At 36.8% G+C, this 24942-nt stretch overlaps 1 protein-coding gene across 1 annotated transcript; it reads right to left on the bottom strand.

Moving 5' to 3' along the window:
• Nucleotides 1-1958: 1958 nt before the first annotated feature.
• On the bottom strand, nucleotides 1959-23842 carry LOC135217974 (microtubule-associated proteins 1A/1B light chain 3A-like). Its single transcript, XM_064254096.1, has 4 exons — nucleotides 23647-23842; nucleotides 22076-22238; nucleotides 21388-21475; nucleotides 1959-4138 (listed from the first exon to the last, which is right to left on the bottom strand). Exons 1-4 carry the CDS (start codon nucleotides 23687-23689, stop codon nucleotides 4064-4066), a joined length of 369 nt encoding a protein of 122 aa, XP_064110166.1. The 5' UTR covers nucleotides 23690-23842; the 3' UTR covers nucleotides 1959-4063.
• Between the last annotated feature and the right edge of the window lie 1100 nt (nucleotides 23843-24942).

Raw genomic sequence — 24942 nt, 5'->3', positions numbered from 1 at the left:
GAGTTATGGAGTTCCATTTGACAACATCCTAGAGAAAGAGAGAGAGAGTAATTGGTGGTTGGATGGTTAACAATTGGATTAGCTGTTGGCGAGTTCTGAGTTGTCTGCTGGTGCTGTTAGTTGTTGGAGTTCTGTGTTTTTGAGTCGGACTTTAGTCAGAAGCCGTAATAGTAGTGTTGGCAGCAGTCTGTGAAGGCATCGATAGCTATAGTCAGTTAAGTTTTGTGTTTTGTTGTTTAGTTGTTGTGAGATGATGATGTTTACTTTGGAGTTGTTGTGCCTGTGCTGTTGGATTTGTTGTGCTTGTGAGTTGTTATAGTTGAGGGTTATTGTTGGGGAGCTGTTGTGGTTGTGAGTTTTTAAGGGTTGTTATTGGTGAGCTGTTGTTAGTGGGTGTGTTGCATTTTTGTGTTGATTGTTTGTGCAGTGGTTGTATTCCTTGTTTGTTGTTAAGTTGTGGTTGTTCCTTGGTTGTTTGCTGTTATGAGTTGTGGTTTTATTCCTTGGTTGTTGTTGTGGTCATTGGGTATTGTGTTGTGGTCCTAGGTTGTTGAGTTTTGGGGTTGTGGTTCTTGGTTGTTGGTTGTGTTACGACGCCTGTATCCAGTGGACAGTACAGCTCCTCGCCCTGAGTGGGTCAAGAAGTGGTTGGTAAGTAGATGTGTTTTGAGTGTTTTTTGTTTTTGGGTTTGTGTAGGTCAATTGTCCTGTGTGCATTCCGTAGTGTGAAGAGGAAAATGTGACTGAGGGTGGGTTTGGCAACTGGACTGATAAAGTTTGTGGGGGAGATTTTGCCTGCTTGTATTTTAAGCTTGTGATCCCGCCACACACTCACCCCTAAGAAATATGACTTCCAAAAAGTGTAAATCATTAACTTAATTTAGAAATGTATCCTTCAAAGAAGTCTCAGGGTGTATGGGTGGTTATTGAGGCAGCATTCCTGAACTAGGGAAGGCGCAGTAATTCAACAGCCAGACTGGACATATTTAGGTACACTGTAGAACCACAAGGTATAATACATGACAGTTAGTTTGTCTCCTGTTCTTTATTACCAAATCGTAGTGGGTATCTGGAATAAAGAACATGGTTGATAACCTGTGACTTTACCTTGGATAAACAATTCCTGCATCTCTATTGCAATGAGACATTGGTCATGCCAAAATATTGCCAGGGAAGGCATATAGGCCTGCAGCCAGACCGACATAATTAGGAAAGTCACTTTAAAACCACAAAGACTAATACATATACGTACAGGCGGTCCCCGGGTTACGACGGGGGTTCCGTTCTTGAGACGCGTCGTAAGCCGGAACATCGTCAAAAATCCTAAGAAAACCTTACTTTTAATGCTTTGGGTGCATTGAAAACTATGTAAACTGCATTCTTATGGCATTTTTCATAAAAAAAACTTCAAATATTGATTATTTTACATTTTTGGTGTCATATTTCATCTACCAGATGAGCGTTGTAGGCGTCGTAACCCAGGAAATAACGTCTATTGACAAGCGTCGTAACCTCGGAACGTCGTAAGCCGACACAGTCGTAACCCGGGGACTGCCTGTATAAGTTGCGTGTTTCTTCCTGTTCTTTACTGTCAAACCCTAATGGGTGTCCAGACTAAGGAAAATGATTAATAACCTGGACTATAATTAGGACCAAAATTTATGGGTATTTGGGATTTACGTTTATTAGGAGCTATGCAATTTCAGCACTTGTCAATTTCTTTTGTAAGCTCTTTTTAGGACAAACTGGCTAGACAATCAAAAATCCAGTTTTGACATATGAAAAACCTATATTTGGTAGCTGCTGCGAGTTCTCAATCCCATCTGCTTTTGCTGACAAAAAAAGCTGAGGGACTTTGGTGAACATTTATCTTTTACAGGCCTGGTAGAGCCCTCCTGTTCAAAGTCCTTTATATTTTGTCACTATGGTTAATTTAAAAGGAAACTGACAACATGAAATACAGTATAAAAACATATTTTATTTTATACAATATGGATATAAGGATTGGACATTCAAGCTCTATGTACACATAACCTTAAAAAAGTAAATCCTCAGTTGAAACCACATTACCATACTATTAAGTCGTATGTATCAACAAACAAAACTTCTGCACAGTGCATGATGCTACCAAGACTTTCATTTCTAGTAAAGGAAATATAATGCAACTATTCCGTGAAAGACACTGTATGCACATATGTGATATTTCATGTTCGTGCTGCAGGGTCCAGTTAATTTTGAACCTAAAAATGACCAAATATCTATTCCACAATTTTCTTCTAAATGAAAAACTTCAGATTATAAATTGTATTACTAGGAATTGCACAAGACTAAAGCATCATGTACTGCTATCTTCTCAAGGACTAGACCGAGGCACCACAACTAACAAACAACCATAACCAGTTACTTTCCATGTGCTCATCACATACTGATACCAAATAACCTACAATCAATCTCCTTAAATATCTAGTAAATGTTTTTATTAATGCGCTAATGTATCCAATAAAAATATTAAAGTAGGTAAAATACACAGATTAGAACTGAAAATTTATTTTTGTCAAAAATAATTCTAAAAATGGATAAGCCCTACTAAATGAGACAGTCCATATGCTCTCACAGCTACAAAATGATAAATATTAGCTTGGGAAAGGCGTCAAAGTATTACATAAATGAACCAGCTCTTAGCCGAAGTGGCAACTCTCTCTTAATTAAGAGCTTGACAATGGTGTAATGAATCGCAATTAGGTGGCCTCATGTAATTTGATTATCATCAAGGAAATTGTTTGGTACACTTCCCTAATATTAAGCCTCTGGTTAACAGGCAAGCTGCTGGTAACACTTAGTTTGAAATACGTATCAAGGAAACATTTACTTGAAATTCTTTCAATTCAATACTTGCAAACAAAGCTCTATAAAAGGCTAAAGAATCCACTTTACATATTTATTAAATTTAAAAGCATGAGAGACATGCAGTAAATGTTTAATTAAAATTTCCTCTGAATCTCAAAACCAGCACTTTAGGACAATTTCATGAGTAAGCAAAAATTTATCAGCTAACTTTTTAAAAGGGATATTATTACTTATCACAATTACAACATAGTTGCTGGTACAAAGCTGCTGTAGAATTTGTAAGTTTCCAACAAGTTTAAATACTGTGAAACTTCATCATCACACCAAAAAAATAAGTCGTCTTGGTTAACCAAACTAGTAAATTCTTGTGATTATATAATATATCTAAGATGAAAAGTCTTAGAATTAATAATATCATGAAAGACACCAACTCAAAAATGATTTTCATGCAATAGGAGCAGTTGTTACGATGAATATGCCATACAACAATTAACACTTAATGCTATTTATTTCTCTCACTTGCAATGAAAAACAAATATAACATCCATAATTTATTATTACGGGATGTCACAAGATAGAATTTCCGTGCAATATCTTTCACACACATGTATAAAGGGGCTTTAAATATGAAAACTTAGGATTAATACACACTATCAAATGAACACTTCAAAATATATCTAGCTTAAAGAGATCAGATGAGCTACTTTAAATTTCATTATTCTATAAAAAAAAAAACTACTTTAGATACTGAAAATTTTGATTTCTACATTTACCTTCTATTACAACAAAAATATATGACACTGTATATTTAACATCAGCTGATCCTCTATTTGCATATTATGGTAAATCTCTATTTTACATAATAGATCAAACATCTGTTCACCTCAGAGTAAGGAACATATTCCTACATTGAAAGACTAAGTACTATCAGAGATAATATAAAATCAGAAAAGTAAATTGTTTCAAGCTTTTAATTTTGACAGCTACATGATGATTCTTAAAAAGCCTTGTTTTTACCAAAAAGACATTTTTAACACAAACTGTAATAGAGTAGTTACAAACAAATACTCAAGATGTAATGGTTAACTTAAAAAAAAAAAAAAAGTTAATGCCAAATACACAAGAAAACAGTCCAGGATGCAATACCTGGGGGAACTCGTATAAGGTTTCCAAAGCATGGCAAAATGGTCTAAGCCAATATTTTCCCATTCAAATATCATTGGCCAAAAACTTCCTGTGAAGCATAAACCATGTAGAGGAAACCATCTTCATGGTGATGTTGCTGGTAGACCTGCAATATCAATAATATTTTTAACAAATTGGATCAGCACTTAGGGCAGGGCACAAGACAAATGTTAGATCCACTCTACTAGGCTGAAAGTGAAAAATACTCATAATTATGGTGGTTTTTGTGCCAAAATACTTCACAAACACTAACAACTAGCCAACCTTGTATCATGACAGCCCTTATATAATTGATTTTCCCTATAAAAAAAAATTACGCCACGTGTGGCATACTGTAAGGTTAACAAAGACTTTATGTATATCTAAATAACAAATGAAAAATGTCAAAACCTTTTTCATCTTTTCAATTCTTCCTAAATTTAGACCTTCTAGTAATGACAGTAAAATATGTAAAAACAAAAAAAATAAATAATAGAGAAGTAAACTTGTTATACAAGTCTTTTATCATCAAATTGATTAAGAAACTATAATTTTTTCATTTCAGTATAGAAAAAGATAAAAATGGAATGATAATTCAATAATAGGAGTCTGCAGTCGGTAGCTTGCATGAAATGTTCCTGGACAGAAACTCCAAGCACTGCACGAGACAAAAGAACTTTTAATATTGTAGCACAGTACACTACTGTAATAGGATGGGAAAATTGAAGTATGTACCACAAACATAGAAATCTCTTACTTTACATTTGACCTATTGCCTGCAAAAATTCATCATTACCCAACAATGAAGTTTTTCTCTAGTCAGTAACCAACACTAGAGGCTACCTCTTACTGAAGATATCACAAATTTCATTAATTGCCTTGTCTATTTACCATGTACTGTACATTTGTAAGTGCAACTCAGGAGATGGTCTGTTATAGTGGTTTGTATTGTGGCCTAAATAAGTTGACATATTTGCAGTCGGGCAAACTACACTTGTAGAAAAGTTTTGGCTACATGTGAAATCTTTTGTTTTCCAGCTTTTAACATAACACTGTAAGCTGCAGTAGTAGTAATCAGCTTCAAAATAACACCAAATCCAGCACCATATGAAAAAATTACATTTTTCATTTGTATTTTTCATAGGTATACAAACCAGACTTGAAAGTAGGAGTATCCTTAGGTGCATGCTGGAAATGGTCACTGAACTTGGTAAGAAATTTAGTGGGAAATACCCCTCACTCACTCACTCAGAACTTTTTTTCCTATAGTCTCGGGACAAGTGGGGTAGGTGAAGTGGGAGCTACAAAAAACACTAAGGTGTTTACATCTATGAAAGATATAATTATCCCTATGAAAAATATAATTACTATAAAATTTGTCATTGTTCCTGTGGGAATACAAACCATCATCTATGTGGGAGACAATTATTCGGTAGGTGTTCATCTCTTCCAATTGACTGTAAGTTATAAACCCTCCCAGAATTGTCAACAGTCACAAGAACAAGGGGAGCTATGAGTTCTTTAACTTCCCACTCAATATCATAGGGATGCCAAACCTGTAAGGTTCTGGGCCTAAGTGAGGGTGCTGAGCCACAACTAAATAATGCAAAAAATCTGAGAGCCATGTGCTACCTACTTAAGGTTCCCCAAGTTGTAAGGCAGCTATAACCAGAGTTTAAAATGCTGCTCTACCACAGCCCAATTATACTCTCTTTTTTTCCATCTGTCCATCCGCCTGTGGTGTTTGCGTATGGTAACACTGCGTCCCGGGCTTTAAATAATATCCTATTTCAAATATTAACGGTGAAATTCGCATACAATTAATTATTAAAACACTTTTCTGTTGCAAATGTACACCCAGATATCCTTTTATTTACATAAAACTTACACATAGCGTAACTAATTAAAGTCCGCGACGCAGTGTTACCATGCACGACCACCACAGGCGGATGGACAGATAGAAAAAAACAGAGTATAGTTAAAAAGATTGGAGTGAGTAACATCTTAACTGCCAAAGCAGACAGTGTTGAATTGGGTAGCCACCTACACCTTTATCCGATCCTGCACATACTTGGGCTGAGCTGCTGCACCACCGAGGGATAAAAAGAGACTAGACAGCAACCAGTTTCTTTTACCATTCAACAACAGCCTTACACAATCCATAAGTAAATCAGGAGAGATGCTTTTCTGTTCAAAAGGAGCTGAGTGAATGCACAACCTGCTGAGCAACCACCACAGGTCCAAGAAAAAAGGCGTCTGGGAATCTGAATGAAGTACTTTAGACTCCAAGAGTGTGCTTTGGAGTCACTGAAAAAATACTAGGCCCCATTACTGCAGTGGTTTTCCCAAATACCTTGTCACCAGGAGCTAAATTAAAGCTTGCTGGCGCCTCCTCAAGCGGGAATTAGAGGAAATTAAGAAGCAGAGTAACTCGATAGGCTTGTGATTTAATTAAGCAATCATGCTCCATTTAGGCCAGTCTCATTAAATTTTATCATGAAGAATTAGCACGGTGAATGGTCTTCATTTTCTCTACATAATATTGAAAAATATAGAAATATAAGGCCTTTATGTGCATAGCTTATGTTCGCATTTGCTAGCTAGTATAGTCCTCCTAGCATACTTGGTCAAAGGAGGGTCTCGGGATGGTGAAAGAGTAATGCCAAATATACTATCCTCATTATGCAAAGAAGGCTATTGAAGACTCCCTTTCAATTCTTTGAAAAATGGCTTTATTTAGGAAACACATCTCTCGTTATAATTGATGACTGTTTTATGATGATGATAATTAATATTGTTGGAAATAAAATATGAAAATATTGATTAAGACGACAACGCCTCCTCAAGTGCTGCCACATCTGTGTTTACCCTAAGGCTATGGTGAGGAAGAAACAATTATGGTTTTGGACAGTTGCCTTGGATTAACCCATCCCATTAAAGGTCCTCTACGTCAACAAGGAAAGATGGATATCTCCCCAGAATGAAACATCAGCCCTCAAACAAATGAAGTTATGTAGTATATGTATACAAGTGCTACAAAACATACAGCAGAAGCAACAGGATTTAATGAGAGAACAATTTACCAAATTGTCAAGGATTTAAAAGAATGAAATGTGATACACAGAGGTTCTATTTTCCAAGAACGTGAAAAAAAAAAAAAAAAAAAAAAAAAAAAAAAGACCAAAACCTGTTACCACTTTCGCCAAGAGTTTTACACAGAATTAGTTGGAATTTCTATGAAAGGAAGGAAATTCCAACAGTGGAGAAAATTATATTATAAATAAAAGAGAATACAAATTTCAATGGGTGTAAGGAGTCATTAATCAAGAAAAGTTATGCATAAAGTAGGATTCAAATTTACAACAGTAAATGAACAGAAGTTCATGATAAATGTGATGTGATAATAGCAAGAACTAAATTCTTACGAGAGAAGAAAGACATGAACAACACAGAAGCTTGTTCAATTGCCTACCTTGGTGAAGAAGCATGGGTAAATCAAAATTACACTAAATAAATGCTGGGTAGATTCAGTCTGCAAAGGCAGCAGGAATAAATCCACTGAATGGTAAAGGTTGCACACTTATCATTTTGTGCTCGAGAAGTAAAAGAAAAAAATTTTTGCAAATATATTTATGTGAATGAAATAATGCAGTGGCTATGAAGAGCAGTAGATTATGCAATACTCTGTACAATAAAAATTATTATAGGATACTCTAGTATTAAATGATCAGTGAATTATAAATTAATGACCCATTCAATTCCTAAAGGTAGACCAATGTAACTTCAAATAATGAAATAATATAGCATAGAAAACTATAGCATATGTAATGAAAATTAATAAATATTACATAATTAACTTAAAAATAAAAGAAATCTGTGTGGAAGAGAGAGAGATCATTTCCCATGCATGGAAATTATTCTATAATTGCAATCAAACCTTGGTTTTCATACATCTCTTTTCATAATTTTTTTTTTTAATGAAATTTTGTCTTGGTTATTGTATGTTTCCTCGGTTTTTGTTTGTTTGTATAGTGTTTTTGCGTTGCATGGTTTTTTGTATGCTCCATCCAGGCCCAGAGCGTGACCGGGCCCCGTATCAACTGCCCAACCAAAGCATCCCGTCTTCTCTTGTAACTCATTCTCACTTTGCTTCTTGCTGAACAACCATCTCTGCGCTCATAGTCCGCATCACCGCACGTGTTTGTTGTTTTGTGCTAATTTTGCCGTAAAAGCTAATTGCAAAGTAGCCATCATGGGGCCAAAGAAAGCTGCAAGTGCCACCCCTTCAGTAAAATAAGACAAGGAATACAATTGAATTCAATAAATAACTTGTAGTGAAGTTGAAAGTGGTGCACATGTAGCTGATGTCGCTAGGATGTACGACAAGTCAGTGTCAATGATCAGCTCTAGCCTAACAAAGAATCATGAAATCATGGCAGCTGCTGTTGCAAAAGGGGTCACTTCATTAACAAAACAGAGATCGCAACTAGTGGAAGACATGGAGAAGCTTCAGTTAGTGGATCAATGAAAAATAATTAGTGGGGGATAGTGTGTCTGAAGTGATCATTTGTGTGAAGGTTAGGATTCTACATGCTGATTTAAATAAGAAAATGCCAACACTCTTGGTGATTTCAAGACCAGCAGAGGCTGGTTTGAAAATTCTGAAAGTGTACAGGCATCCATAGTGTCGTACGCCATGGGGAGGCTGTGAGCTCGGATAAACATCCCACCGAAGAATTAGCTGGTGCATTCAGAGTATCTTGAAGCTGAAGGTGTCATCACACAACAGGTCTTCAATTGTGATGAAACTGGCCTGTTTTGGAAAAAAATGCCAAAACCACCTACACCACGAAGGAGGAAAGTTCACTGCCAGGCCAGGGCACAAGCCTACGAAGGATACACTCTTGGTCTGTGAGAATGCGAGTGGGGATTTCAAAGTGAAGCCCCAACTACTGTATCACTCTGAAACTCTCCGAGTGTTCAAGAAAAGAAAAACAATGTGATCAAGAATAAATTGCCAGTGATGTGGAAGGCCAATAAAAAGGAGTCACAAGGCAAATTTTTGTTGTGTGGGTAAATGAAGTGTTTGGCCCAAGTGTGAAAAGACACCCCAACAAAAATCAATTGCCCCTCAAGTGCTTCATTGTAATGGGCAATGCTCAGGCACATCCTCCTGGCTTGGGAAGACCAGATGTTGGATGAATTTATATTCATCACCATGAAGTTCTTGCCCTCTAATACGACTCCTCTCATCCACCCCATGGACCAACTAGTCATCTCCAACTTCAAAGAAAAACTTTACACAAAGGCATTGTTTCACAGGTGATTTGAAGTGACCTCAGACAATGAACTGACCCTAAGAGAGTTCTAGAAGGAGCACTTCAGTATCTTTAATTATCTATAAGGCTTGGCCGGGAGTGAATTCCAGGACAATGAACTCTGCTTGGAGAAAATGATGGCCAGTGTTACCTCAAGAAGGATTTCGAAGGGTTTGAGGTTGCCCCCATTGATCCTATGCCTGTTGTGGCGTTTATTGTCTGGGGAAGTCCATGGGCTTGGATGTGAGTGGCAAGGATGTGAAAGAGCAAACCACTCAGGAGCTGCAAGACCTTCAGCAGGGACAGCAACAGACGGCAGATAAGGAATCCGAGGAGGAGGAGAGGGGATACTGTGCTTACCTAAGTGATTAAAGAAATGTTTGCCAATTGGAGTTATATAAAATATTTTGCTGACACATCATCTTAGCAAAACGTTGCAATCTTTGTCTAACATGTTTAATGACAATGCTATGTACCATTGCGGGTAGGTATTGAAGTGATGTCGGAAACAAATGTCTCTGGACAGTTTTGTTATTCAGCAGGGGTCCAGTGATTCTCTCAAGCTGGTACTAGTGCCAGTAAAAAATTAAGTGGGGAAGTAAACTTAGACAGTGCCACTAAAAAACATAAGAGAAGTGACCCCAGATGGGTTCATGATACCTGAAGTCCTTCTGAAGGGGGATTCCCCTTCTGAACTAACCTTTCCTCTTCGTCTTCCATATACTCCGCTAATTAGTCTTTCATAAAGGTAAAAGTGATGTTAAATGTTCATTATTCATTTATATTTCTCATTGTTTTCTGTATGTAAAACTGTATTTATTCCCTATAAAATGTTGTAATTTTAAAAATATTTTGGAGGGTCTGGAATGCATTAATACTATTTACATTATTCCTTATGGGAATTACTGCTTTGGTTTTCATGTTTCGAAAATCATACATAATCTGTAGCGGATTATGTACGAAAACCAAGGTACTACTGTACATTTGTGCTATCGTTTAACAACCTCGACAATACATATATTGTAAGAAAAAACTAAAGTAACAAAAGAAACACTTTACTTATTAAAAGAAGCCAAACGAGCCTTTAATGGAGGTGATGGGGTATAAGAAAAGAGAGAAAAATGAACTGACACTTTGAGGAAGAGTCACTTGGGAATAGTTAATAGAGTGAAATCTTGTTTTCGTACACCCTGGTTTTTGCAGATTTTTTCTGACAAAATTTTGTCTAGGGTTTCATATGCTTCCCAGATTTTGTACACTCAGAAACGCTCCTGCCGGGACTCACCGTGTGACTAGGTCCCGTACCGAGTGCCCAGACAAAGCCTCCGTCCATGGATGTGATGGTCCCTAGAAGGCTCATCCAATTATTTGCTGAGCAAGACTCCAGGAATAGGAATTTCTCCACTTTCTGTGGGCACGATTCTATCCTTTCAAGGGAGGGAAAAACCTTAAAGTCTGAGAGATTATCCTCATCTCCAATAAACTATTTCCCAAGAAAGAATCAATCGAGACTTTAGAAAGTTTATCAGAAGCCCTAATTCCTGAGCTAACCTAAGGGTCTTCTGAATATTCTCTGTACATCTCTCTTTGGACTGGAATTGAAGTAGCCACTAGTGCAGATAAATGAATGTTCACCCCCCCTCAGGTATAACCATTCGCTATACGTGCTAAAACTCGCATGAATACCTAGGGAGCCATTGACAGTCCAAAGCATAGTGCTCTGATCTGGAACACCTTGTTCTGGAATATGAACCTTAAGAATTTTCTTGAGTATGGATGGACTGGGATGTGAAAATAAGCATTCCTCACGTCTATTGAAATCATCCATCCCCCCCTGACAAATGGATGAAAGGACGGATTGACTTGTCTCCATCTTGAATTTGGTCTGTATGTACACATTCAAGGTGCTCACATCCACAACTGGCCTCCAACCTCCTGAGGCCTTGGGCACTACAAAAAGGCAGTTGTAGAACCCAGGAGAGTGGTTGTCCTCAACCAATTCGATGGCTTTTTTCTCCAGAAGGGAAGATACTAGTTGAGAGAGGGCCAAAAACCTCTTGGAGCGTGGTTAAAGGAGGCTTTATATATATTATATAATACAGTAATACCTTGGGTTACGAATTTAATCCGTTCCAGAACCTGCTTCGTAACCTAAAAAATTCGTAACCTAAATGGATTTTCCCATAAGAATGTTATAAAAAGCAAATACTAATGCGTTCCATCCGACCATGAATGACCATTTCAATTCATATTTTTCCATTTATTTTTGTTCACTAAGGTTGAAAATTCGTGTAGGAATTACATAAAATTATAAAATTGAAGAATTAAATTAAATATAAACACTAGATTTAATATGCATGCACAGTAAAACCTGAACTTTACCTTTGGCGAGTGTGGCTGCTGGCTTGATGGATACGGGAGGAGGGGAAGGGTGAGGAGGAGAGGGTTAGGGCTTGGGGGGGAAATCTCCCTCCGTGAACACTTCTGGAAGACTTTCTGGTTCTTTCTCTAGAGAGCACCGTTCACTAATTTTACGCTTACGCGACACTGTCGTCTTTCACAATTTTGAAAAAATATTTTTCTATGAAGGCTTGCTTTTGCCTGTTCTTTAAAATTTTATAGAAATGACCCACCCCATTATCGATAAACAAATTTGTTGCACTCTTACGAGCCTTTTCGCAAATGATGCTCTCACTTACGGAATCTCCAGCCAGCTGCTTCTCGTTTATCCAAACCATGAGCAAATTTTCTACATCGTCGAGAATATAAGGCCGTGTTTCGTCAATACTGTGACACCTTTTGATGCTTTACTGGCTTTAATTTCTTCCTTTTTCTTCAAAATAGTGTAGATCGTTGATTGCAACCGCTTGAAGAATGCTGCAATGTCTTTCACACGCTCGCCTTTATCATGCATTTGGATAATTTACTTCTTCATTTTGACTGTAATCATCTCCTTCTTTCTTATGCTTTCCTTCTTGCTGCTTGCCTTCGTCATCTTGGGAGCCATTGTCTTTAGTATTTGGGTAATAGTAATGTATAAGCACTATCACGGAAACACAACACGTGCGCAAATCACTAAGCAAATTTGAGAGCGTATCACGGACAGATGCGTTCAATCTTACCGCCAGCGAGATAGTGGGAGTTATGGTTTAAAAAGGGTCAAGGGATGCTTGGGAGGAAGTCACGTGACCCTCGTTAAGTTTTGGCCGAAAAAAATGCGTTTGCAGATCCCACGCTCATCCGATGTAAACAAAGCAGGCGTTAAGTTTTGGCCGAAAAAAATGCGTTCTCAGATCCCACGCTCATCCGATGTCCGATGTAAACAAAGCAGGCGGCTTCCCATGATGGAAATTCGCGCATTCGTATTCCAAGTGAAATTCGTATTCCAGAATGAGGGTGTCACTTCGTAAGTTAAAAAATTCGTATACTAATCGGTTCGTAACCAAAAGTATTACTGTATATATATATAAACAGAGTTGAATATCCCTCTTTCAGGACCTGTATTATCCAGCGCCCTGCTCCCTTCTCTTTCCAATATTCCCAAAAGTTTAGGAGCCTTGCTCCCACTGGTGTGTGGAGGACTGTTTTCACTTACGAGCGGCTGTCTTAATGATGGACTTCTTGATCGCATGTGAGGTGAACTGTACTTTTGCTTACAGTCTGGGGTAACCCCTCTGTCTGCCTCTACCATGAAAGGGCTGAGTCTGAAGGGGGGAAACTGTCCGAGATGCGAAAGGAGTTTCTCTTGAGCGTCTAGCCGATTGAGCAAGAAGGTCCTGCATAGATTTTTTCTGGAGGTCCGAAGCAATTTGAAGCATTGCTGCTTGCAGGAACAAATGTTGTTTGTCTAAGAAAATGAGCGGTGACTTTTCTTTAAGACCTTCCATTGCAAACAAGAAAGCTATCTCCAAAGAACTGTCTCTATTACCTTTATCAAGACAGGAAATCACTCCCAAAAAATCAGGTGAATTATCCTCTTAAGGAATAGGGCAGTCCTATTGCCCAGTCTAGAAAACTAAACATTTCCAGGTCTTTGAGTAAGTCTGGCAGGAGGACAGCAATCTAGTTTTACCCTGTTCTCTCTTACTTGAAAGCCAACTGTAAACTTCATGTAAAGCCTCAGCATTCTTGGCTGATGAAGTGAGCACCATCTTAAGGAGTCATTCATCTGGGCACTGTCAACAAAAAGATTTGACAGTCAATGGCTGTTAGGAGACAATCCAAACTGAGGAGCTAGTGGGCTTTTGTGCACAACCTGGTGCTCTGGCGCCAATGGGCACTGACTTCCGTGGGTGCTCATATACTTCTGTACTAACTACTGCTGAATGACTATTACATGCAGAAAAAGGATCTTGTGCCATAGACCGCTTTGTCTCCAGTGGGTGCTTAACTGAAGCAGAAGTCTTGGGAACCACTGCTGATACGGGTGCCAATGGGTGCTCATTAGCTTTAGAAGACTGGGGAAGAGGGACAATGCAGTACTGGGCGCTGCTCAGGTAACGATGGGTGCTCCATCAAAGACATGTTCTTGGAAGAGGAAGAGTGGTTGCAAGCAGAAGCAAGACATTTCTTTTCAGCATGCTGTCCCACTGGCTCTGGAAAGTAGTGATAAATGTTTGGGACTGTCCCAAACACTACATGAAGGCTGTTCTTGTGGAGGTTTTCTGAACCTTTTAATAGGTTCTGCAGGTGAAGAAATTTCCTTGGAACATCGTTTCAAGTGCCGTGACTTGTATGGAAAATGCCATTGGCGCCTTGGACTGTAATCCCCCCGAACTGAACAAACTAAGATGGAAGACGGCTCACTTCCATAGAGACGCCTTTCCAGCAGCGCCGTGTTGGTACCTGGGACACATCAACAGGACCGACTGAGGGGGCGACTGCCAATGGGCAGACCCCACAGACCTCCTTTGGGCTACCAGTTTGACTTTTCCCAGGTATAGGGGAGTCTGCCAGGGACCTTTTCCAAGGAGAATCGGTGGGACAGACAGCCACCTCCTCCATTAAAAGTTCAATTTTCTCACGTATTTTGTCCATTAGGATCTACAGAAGTACTTAACCATTTAATCGTTAGACTTAGCAAATTCCTGGCTAGCTAATGTCTTTTTGCTACTAGTTCTAAAAAGTGCTTTCCTCTTTTTATCCCTTTCTGATTTTGTCATCAAATGACTCTTCAGTCTTCCACACCTTAGAATCCCAATTAACACATTCATTGCAAGTCAATTCCTGCCTACAAATCTAACCTCTACAGTTTGTACACAAAGTAAGTGGGGTCACATGAGGCTTTAGTTAATCTAGTATTGCAGCCTTTGCTGCAATAACTAATACTTTGTGAGCTAGTATAGCACATGCCGGCAAGTCAAAAGTCAACCAGCCTATTAGCCAAATTCAGTAAATCATCAAAAATTGGTAAAATTCGGTCTGTAACAAACCTGATACTAACTAATTTTGCTAAAACAGTTACCATAAATGAGAATACTTCACCAGTTGTCGTAAAATACGACCAACTGAGAAGCAAACCAAATTTTAAAAAAAACTGCTGCTATTAACAACTGTTGTCATCAGCAGTTTGACTTTTTTATGTATTATGCTATTCTCATTTATATTTTTAATGCATTTTCTCCCTTTTTTACAACCCAAAAATTAAAAACAATCCTGGAAGTGGGATACGTACTTACGCACAAGCTCATTCACTGGCATTGGACAACCTGAAGAGAAATGTAATCTTGCACGTAGGGAACGTATGCATGTACACTCACACAAGTAGCGCCAACAAACAGTAACTGCAAGTTGGTGCAGTGATCCGCAAAAATTTGAAACGGCTAGTCAAAATTAGTCCCTGATTAGTGATGGGACCAGATTAACGGTTGCTGCATTAGTGATGGTTGACCTGTACTAGCCTTGAGAAATTTTAAAGGGTGCATGGCAAGGTGAAATAGCTTGTAACATCAGGGTTCAGAGGCTAGTGCCATACTCTCCAAGGGTGCACAAAACAAAAGAAACCAAGACAACCCCCCTTTCCTTGTGTTGCCAGAAACTGGCACCTCTGCAGGAATGACAAACACCTCTATTGACGATGTACACACATCAAACCCACCATAAGAGGACGAGCTCTAACTAAGAGATGAGGTATCATCATCCTAGCATGATGAAGGGTCCAAATCTTTCTTGTCTTTAAATCTTCAGCTGAAAACCCTTTTGGGCTATAAACCCCAGAGGTCTACAAAGGGAAATCTGCCTGCAGAGAAAACCAAGATACTATAGGAAATGATGATTAATGAGTAGAATATGAAACAGATACCTGAATTCAGTAGAAATCAGGTGTATATTTGCTCCTTGCTTAAACATCTGCAGATCTTAAGATTCTATAATTGCACTATTCCACATTTTAGTTGTAGCCAAGAAAAACTAGCAAATTGAGTAGTATGAAACCTGACACTGGAGGCAACACAGCGCAGCAGCCTGCCTAGTGTACAGCTGCAAACAGTGTTCTTGTCTGTAACATAAGAACAAAATCTCCAATAACTGCAAGGGACATTACTTATGAATATTTAAATAAGTTTTTCAGCATAAAAGATGTCTTGTCTTTGATACATAATGTCCTGTGTGTAGGGACTTCAAAGAATACAATGTGTTCAAAACTCATTTATCAAATGATTGCTTTGACTGCTTATAATACAATCTGAAAGGGCTGCATAAGTAGTGTTGATCCTTCTCTACGGAGGCCACTACACTTTCGCAATAGCACATCATCTTTGCACCAAGATTTCCACAAATTATATTATAACATTAACATTATACTACGGGAAAGTATACCAAGCTAGATCAACAATTATGTCAAGTGAAATAAGAACAATAATCAATAGTTTCCAATAATTTGTCGGAACATAATTAATTAAAATGAATATCTAATAATCTTTATAATAACACTACCCAACCTAACTGGGTTAAAAAAATAACATTACTTAGCTAATGTCAATAATGAACAATGGCTAATGTAAATACGTAATGAACAGCTAATGTCAATAATGAACCATGGGGGTTCCAATGAACATAACAATACCGTGGTTGTCAACAATGACACTAACAAACTCCAATGAAAAAACTATTTACCACTGATTGTCTCCCAAGAAAAACATACCAAAGCAGAAAAATAAGAATATAGATAATAACTAAAGAACCACATAGAAAACATGTACAATTAGCATTACAATGAGGATTCCAAACCAAAAAAAAAAAATATAGAAAACATGTTCCGAAGCAAAAATACTCTTGAACATAGAAGCAGTAATGACTGGTTTGCTCATGCTGTAAGAAACACTGAGGTTCCACAATTCATGACCAAAAGGGTGTTCTGTTGCTGTTTTACATTAAGGGGGCCGGCCGGCTAATACCATTCTTCAAGGACAGGACTTTGATATTCATACCACTTAATAAGGCGACTTGGGACATCTCCAAACCGCATATGATTTTCGCCTCTGACCTGTTTTGTGACGCCAGGGCGATTTATCCCGAAAATAACCATTTTTCAAATTCTATCTCCTCCCTTGATATTTAATATTAAGACCTGGGATTGCTACCATATATAGACCTGATGTAGACCTCCAATCGAATGAGTTTTTTTTTCTAAAAGTCATTTTTTTTGCTAGATATGAATTTTTCATTATGGTAAAAAAAATAAACCCTATAAATTAGGAAAACAAAATTTATAAAAAAAAGACGAAACAAAAATTGGAAAAAAGGGCTTCATTTGATTGTTCTATAATGTCTTTCTGAGTTATATACCAAATTCCAATGTTATAGCTTTAAAACTAAGTGAGAAGATAGATTTTGAAGGTCAATAACTATAGTTTTGAGATACGGGCGTTCAAAGTTTTTCTTCGTATTTTTATAACGACAATGTTAATAAATATTGATTATTATGAATGTATATTTCTTTTTTGTGTATTAATAAACCAAAACTATTTTATTTATCATAATTTAATCATAAATGATGATCCCTTTGCTCATATATCGTAGCTTGGGGCACTGCGTCAGGCAAGACGGTGCACTCCTTCCTACGCAACTCTCCCTCTCTCCTTCACTAACTGGGCTTATTACAGAGAATTTTCTTCTTCTGTATGTTAGCTAGATGTTTTCCTAGTATTTTCCGTTTTGGCATGATGAAATTCTTGCCGAAACAAAGATAAGCAAACGTAAATGCAAGAGAATGTCAAGAGGTGAAATTCGAAGTTGTACTCTCTATTTTTTATAAAGACAATGTTAATAAATCATGATTATTATGAATTTCATAATCCTTTTTGGGTATTAATAAACCAAAACTATGTTATTTACCATAAATTAAGACCCTTTGCTCAAAGATCGTAGCCTGGGGGACAATGTGACATGTGCTTCAGGCAAGACGGGGGCGTTTACTTACTACGCAACCCTCCCTCTCTCTCTCTTCACTAACTACGCTAATATCGCATATATCATATTCTGTAATCATATTAGAGCGAATTTTCTTTGTCTTTATGTTAGCGAGATGTTTTCCTTGTCTTTTTCTCATTGGCATGATGAAATTCTTGCCGAAACAGATAAACACATGTAAAAGCAAGCGAATGTCAGAGAAGAAATTCGAACATGTAGACTACTTGAACTATGTGCTCGCACTGAATCATGTGATACTCCCCAAGTCCCCTCTGCGACTCACGGAATCACTACAGATGCCATTTCTCACAATTTCTTTGACAATAATTATCAAAATTGACGATAACAGAAGAAATATTGCATTTTCTTGTACGGATGAATGTTTTAGGCTTATTGAGTTATGTTTACTAATTACCCTGTAACTACGAAAGTAAGAGGAATTTTGACGAAATATTTTGTATACGTATTCTCAATTGCCATATGAAGATCCATGAATTTTTTCATGAATTTGCATTTTTCACCCTATACCTCCATATATAAGGGTTCTGGCCGGCCCCCCTTAAACAGTCTCTCTCTCACAGGCAGTGAATGGACAAATATTCTCATTTAATTTAATTGAAGGGATCTGAATTATAACAAATATCTTTATGTAAATCAAAGTAATAAGTAATTGTCCACATGAGTTTAGCACAGGCATCCTTCCAAAACAGTGAAAGGCTTGCCTGTATAAAGCTGGCTTACAAAGGAAAAGTGATGAAGAAAATCTTGGCTTTTATAGGCCAATACAAACCTATCGTACTTATCAAAACTTAAAGATCTCTAGTTAAAGAACAAACGACGAAATACTTGAAACTCTAGTTTAAGAACAAACGTCGAAATACTTGAAACTCTAGTTTAAGAACAAACGTCGAAATACTTGAAACAACTCAACATTATACCTGATGATCAGTCAGCTTACAGAAAAAAACACTACAGAAATTACAATGTGCACAATACTGATTATGCTTGACCTCAGTGTACATTTGACACAGTTGACCACTATCTACTGCTTGAAGACCTGAGAACAGTAGGTATTGAAGATGATATACTCAAATGGTACAAAAGCTATATAGAAAACAAGAAGGTTACAGTGGTTATATCAAATGTGAAATCAGAAATTTAAAGCCTAACTTGAGGAGGGCCCCAAGGCAGTGTCCTGGGTCCACTGCTATTTGGCATTTACACAACTAAATTATCTAGAATTCTAAACAAGTACAAGGTTAGGTATAAACTATATGCCAATGATATTCAGTTCTATTTTTCTCTTGAAACAGTTTATGCCATTAGTAAAACTGATGCAATAATGAAAGAAATATAAAAAGGATATCGGCAAAGAAGCTAAAACTTAATGAAGACAAAACTGAGTGTGTGCTATTTGGATCTGATAGTGAACTACAAAAATATGAACACTTCAAAAGAATAAATATTGGCTTGTCATCCATAAAAATTGTAGCAGCAGTGAGGAACGTAGGAGTATTTACCAATAATAAATTGTCAATGAAAAACCATATGTTGCACATTGTAATAACCTGTAACTATCACATTAGAAACATTGCAATTATTAGAAAATATTTAAATGAAGATACTCTGAGAACAGCAATTTGTAACCAAATACTTTCGAAGACTAATAAAAGGATTACGTTATCGTGACAATAACCCCAGCACTAATTGAGCTACATTGGCTCCCTGTAAAAGCAAGAATAGAATACAAAATACTTCTTACAGTCTTTAAGGCACTAAAATATGGTGAACAAACATATCTGAGAAACTGCTTAAGCTTCTTTAAACCTGAAATGAATTCTGTGATCATAAACGCAAGTGAAGTATATAGGCTATTTGAACCTATAACAAATTGTAAGTCAGGCGAAAGATCATTTGAACATTGCCCACCAAGACTATACAACAAAAAAGAACTAAAGACTCATATTCTGCAGGCACTACAATACTGACGAGAAAACACTATAAGACAATTATAAAATACAAGAAGCAACTTATTTTGAAAACTTATAAGGCCCTGACAGAGAGGGAATCATCCCTGTGGAGGGCTGTACATAAAACAAAACGAGTAAAACAAGTAGTCTGACATTACCAACATGCTATAAAATTATCAAATTGACAGTTTTTCTATTTACAACAAAATGCCAAGTAAATGGTATTGGAGTTCAGTTAATAGTTTTTACATGCACATTTGTATTTTCAATGTTACTGAAACAATTTTAAAATATCTGAAGTACAAACATTTACCAGTTCTGTAGCTTTTCTGAAATACCATGACTGTTAATGGAGTTTTATGGCACAAGTTTGATTTTTACATGATATACATTGTTCTATGGAAGCTGTTTCATAATTCATTTTGATTGGAATAAAAGGCCCAGTCTTACCTTTTAACCTTTATGATTGTAAATTTTGTACCCACGATTAATATGTAAATATTTTTAGGATTGTTAAATGTTAATGAATGAGTACTGAGTGCACCATTACAAGAAACACTACAACAAGACCATTCTTACCTCCCTCCATTATTAAATAATGTGAATTTGTTTTGTATTCTGTATACATATATAATGGGAGTCCCTGGTTAATGGCGTTTAAATTTTATGCCGCTTGGCTGACGACAACACACAGATTTCTGGTACCGATAGGCAATTTATTGGCACTGATACACAGATAATAGGCACTTACGGTGTCGTAAATGTCACCCCCCCCCCTTTAACCAGGGATTCCCTGTACAGTATTATTAGAGTTAAAATTTATATAGATACAATTTCTTTCTGAAAATGTGTGAAGCTATGATCTCTTAAATTCAAATAATGTATCAGATAGTGTAGTGTGGCCTTGATTTTGGAAGATGTAGATTTTACTGCAATGTTTGGAGGATTGAGTAAAAATCTATGACTTGCGTAAAATTTTTCTCTGCACAGTCTAATGGCAATTACAAGAAAATGGAAGAGGAAAGGACAAAGGAAGACCTATACTAGATGAGAGCTATGGCAGAAGTGGACAAGACTGGTGGAAACCACTTCCAATGTCACACTGCAAGGGGAACACCTGAGACACTTCCAATACAGTTGACTCTCATTTTACAAAAAGTACCTGTATTCTGCTGAGATGTCTCAATATTACTTCCCAGCACCATAGATTTTTCACTCCCTTTACTGAAAAATTGTGAAACATTCTTCCTATCAAGTTGAGGACACATGACCAAAAAGGTTGCAACGCTACTTGGAACATCCTGACACATCTTAACATTTTCAATGAATTCCTGTATGCTACTGTCAATACAACTACTAAATTGTAATTCTTTTGTTCAGCTATACACCTACACTTTAAATAACAACAACAGTAATTAATATGTTAATTATTATTTTCTATTTTAATAAGTGATCCCTTCTTATATTTCCCATTACCTTGTGAACACAATATTCTTTAGAACCTTGAATTTTAAGTCAATGGCCCTCTTGTGCTTGTTCCATTCAAACAAGGTTCACCTCCAGAATAATAATAATGATAATAATAACACAATAATAATAATAATAATAATAATAATAATAATAATAATAATAATAATAATATTACTATTATTTCATTATATCATTCATTATTTTCATACCTGCGCCAAAGTGTTTGACACGCTGGCAAGGGCACGTTGATTTATAAGCAGGAAGAAAGCCTGGGTTGGATGCAGTTGAAGACGTCGTCTTTTTACAATGAAAAAAAAAAAAAATATATCTTAAATTTACAATAGTTTTTAAAAATCAATACTGAAGAATCTCTTGCATGTGCACAGTATGAATGAGTACTTTTACAATGAAACATGAATAAAATATTGCCTCTTTCACGGAGTTCAGACATCACACTAACAATTTCCCATAACATAATATGCAAGGCTCTAAACTTTTAATATTTTCAAATATACAATCTCATAGCCCACACACTTACTTTTATTATTAAATTAATACAAGTAACAGCAAACCTATTCCCTCCCCCCTTGTATACTAAAAAAATGCAAAAATTACTGTTAGTTATCTTGCAACATCAATCTTCTATATAAAAAAAAAAGTAACAAAACAAACACACATGAAATCCCTCACAGCAACTAGTTTATGACTTACATATCATTAAAATAATAAATGGGATGAAAAATGTAAAAACTGGCTTAGCCTCATGTCCCAATAAATATTCCCATAAACTGTATATCAAATTACTGTACATATACTTATCACCCAAACAGTATTTTAAAGTTAACCCTGCTGTAAGGTTGAATCCCTTGTGCTAAAACAATAAATAGGGCTATTTACCGTATAATTTTGACAAGTTCTCCCATGGTAACATGATCAGGGACAAGAAACTTTGTTTTATCCAAAAGTGGTAAATGTTTCTCCCCTGGATATCTCTCGATAATCACAGGAACTTTGTTTGGATGCTGCTCCCGAATTTGTTCAACATCTCTTTGACGCTGGGCTGAAAAGTAAATATGAAATAGTATGATGTATAAATAAATATTCTTATGCTAATAAAGATTAACCTAACATAAAATGAGACATTCTAGTTTTAAAATTTTTTTAATTATCCTTAAATATAACAAAACATGTATATTTTTTAGTTCTATTCGGTGTACTTATGACCTGAGTTTGTATCTTGTAATACCTACTATTCCATAGAAATTCATCAAACCACTGCCTTCTACACTACAGCATGGCCCAGTTACTAGGATGAACAAAGCCTACAGTGAATTACTGTACATAAAAGCTACCTCATATAGGCTACTGTATTCTGTTTGGTTAGAATAGCTTTAAGTATTTCATTACTGATCCACAAATTGCACATAAGTATCCATGAGTAAATTTCTCCTCGTAACCAGCATATGTTACCTACTATCATTTAAGAAAAAATAAAAATTGAGAGTAATAAGGCCATAATGTTAACACTGCAATAGTTAGCTATAAATAATTTCTAGTCACCACCTGCCCTGAACTAGGTAGATCTAGGGTACTTATCCACGGCGACCTACACTATGGCAGTTGCGGTTTTTCTATGCAATTTTACCTACTGAACAAGAATTTTAAGTAATATTTATTCATACGACTGTAATTAACACCCGGGGGCCAGTACTAAACACGGCGAAATACATTGGACGCCCCAATCCCTAGTGGATGTCATATCCGCGGTTACGTTCCTTGCAGTCCGTGCGGAGTGCTTCTATAGAAATACCCTGAACTAAAATGGAAAATTTAGGTAACCATCAAATTGAGTTCATGTGTTACTGGATTAGCCTACTACCCTACCATTTACTGGCAAGGGCAAAATGATAACCAAAATGAGCTTATCCATAAAAGAATGCCTAAAAGCTTCTCCGACCTTATTCAAATGTAAGTAGTCACCTTCCTCCTATGTAGTACTAATGACGCAACATTCACCAAGATTTCCCATTACCTGCCACGGTTTAGCCTCAAAGACTACTAGGTAGATAACATGTACGGTCTAAATAAAATACAGGGGAATTAGTCTATTAAATAAAAGCAGACGGGGGTCTAAAACTGGCTAAGCTTGACACAACCAGACATAAACTTAAAAATAACGACACCTTTAAGATAATCCCACTGGATAACGTAGGCACACGAACCCAACACAAGCTCGCTTATCAAAAATAATTTATCAATTAGCTAACATTTCCTATCATTTAAATGTTAGAAACTGGACTCCATGCTATTGCATATTATCTATTTATCCCAGTGTGTAATTCGGAAGATATTAGACGAGGCGAAGCGAAAGAATGGTAGCAAAATAAATAGCGACGCACATCTCCCAGGAATTCGTCATCCATCCTGAAGAGACAAAGAGACGCAAAAACCTTGGAAATAATATTTACCAAAATTTCGCCTTTCCCTGAATGGTTTGGCGTGAGTGTTCATTCTGATGGTTGGCTTCTACACAAAAGATGCGATGGAAAGTTCCAAAATGGCGTGAGATGAATTCAAACTTCTGCAATACAGTTCAATATCTCTGGCTTCGTCGCAGCTACTCGGTCTACTACTCAGCTGTTCCAGTGTTTTGTTTACATTTAGGAGGTTCCAATCTTATTTTTAAAATATATGGTACACCAGGTATGACATTTAATTTTAAGGGAACCATATTAAGGGATATTTAACTTCCCGTATTCCATCTAAATTTTATTATTTGTTTTCGCTTTTGTTATGTTGCTTGCATGTAATGAATAATTCAATAATCTGTTGGTACGCAGCCGTAAGAGCTGTTGTTGGATGGGAAGATAGAAATAGTCACGTGATATGATGTCACTTGTGAGGATTGAATGTTCGAACGCTTGTATCAATCAAATTTTTAACTGCAACATGCATGTTTTTTGGGACTTGACGATAACATTTCTATCATTTTAGAGGTAGAAAATGAGTGTAAAAATTCAATAAATATACAGTCATATGAAAATAATCAAAGGTGTTTTGTAAAATCGTATCAAGGATAACGAAGTTGCCTTTTATAGAAATCGCACAATGTATGACCTCATCACTTACAGTCTTTGTAAGAAATGTACACAAGTCACACAACCATGGGATGGACAATGGAGAAGCTTGGCAAACTTGGCATGCAAGAGCAACGCCATAGTTTATAGGAAATTATGGCTTTGATTACCAATACAGAAAGCTGAAATCTAATCCGTCACCTACAGGTTTATAAAGCAGGCATTACTCTAATGAATTGTTTACCTTTTTCATATGTGTGGTACTTAAAGTACCTGTAATGTTACTTTTGGTATTTTTTTTTAAATAATTGCTGATGGGTAATGAGATTGCGCCTAAGATTGTTTAAACACCATCATACATACACCCGTACAACCAATTACACTGACTTTTGAGTCAATTTCGATAGTTCCTGGCATATTTTCCGTTCCTCGAATCAATCTCTAATAACTTAACCTTATTACTTTTGTAAAATGAAATGTATTAAGACAACGGCAGAAGCAGCAGCCATCGTGTCTCGGGAGTTCAGCCAACAAAGAATGTAAGAAGGCAGCAGACTCGATGAACAGGGGATGGGGTATGGGGGGTAACGCCGAAACAATGACGGAGATAATTCGTACATTAATGAGGAAAAGGAATAAAGATGGAGAATTAGAGCCACTATTAAAGATTAAGAAGAACAGTGGCTG

Source organism: Macrobrachium nipponense, chromosome 9 (assembly GCF_015104395.2).
Source record: "Macrobrachium nipponense isolate FS-2020 chromosome 9, ASM1510439v2, whole genome shotgun sequence".
In the NCBI taxonomy this organism is placed as follows: Eukaryota; Metazoa; Arthropoda; class Malacostraca; order Decapoda; family Palaemonidae; genus Macrobrachium; species Macrobrachium nipponense.
This window is presented reverse-complemented; position numbering and strand designations above follow the sequence as displayed.

Excerpts from the sequence above, each read along its gene's own strand:
- LOC135217974 (XM_064254096.1), bottom strand. The coding sequence starts at position 23,689 with ATGAACACTCACGCCAAACCATTCAGGGAAAGGCGAAATTTTG. Across the intron at positions 22,239-23,646 it reads CAGGGAAAGGCGAAATTTTG|CCCAGCGTCAAAGAGATGTT; the intron begins GTAAATATTATT and ends TTTACTTTTCAG. Across the intron at positions 4,139-21,387 it reads TGTCAAACACTTTGGCGCAG|GTCTACCAGCAACATCACCA; the intron begins GTATGAAAATAA and ends TTGATATTGCAG.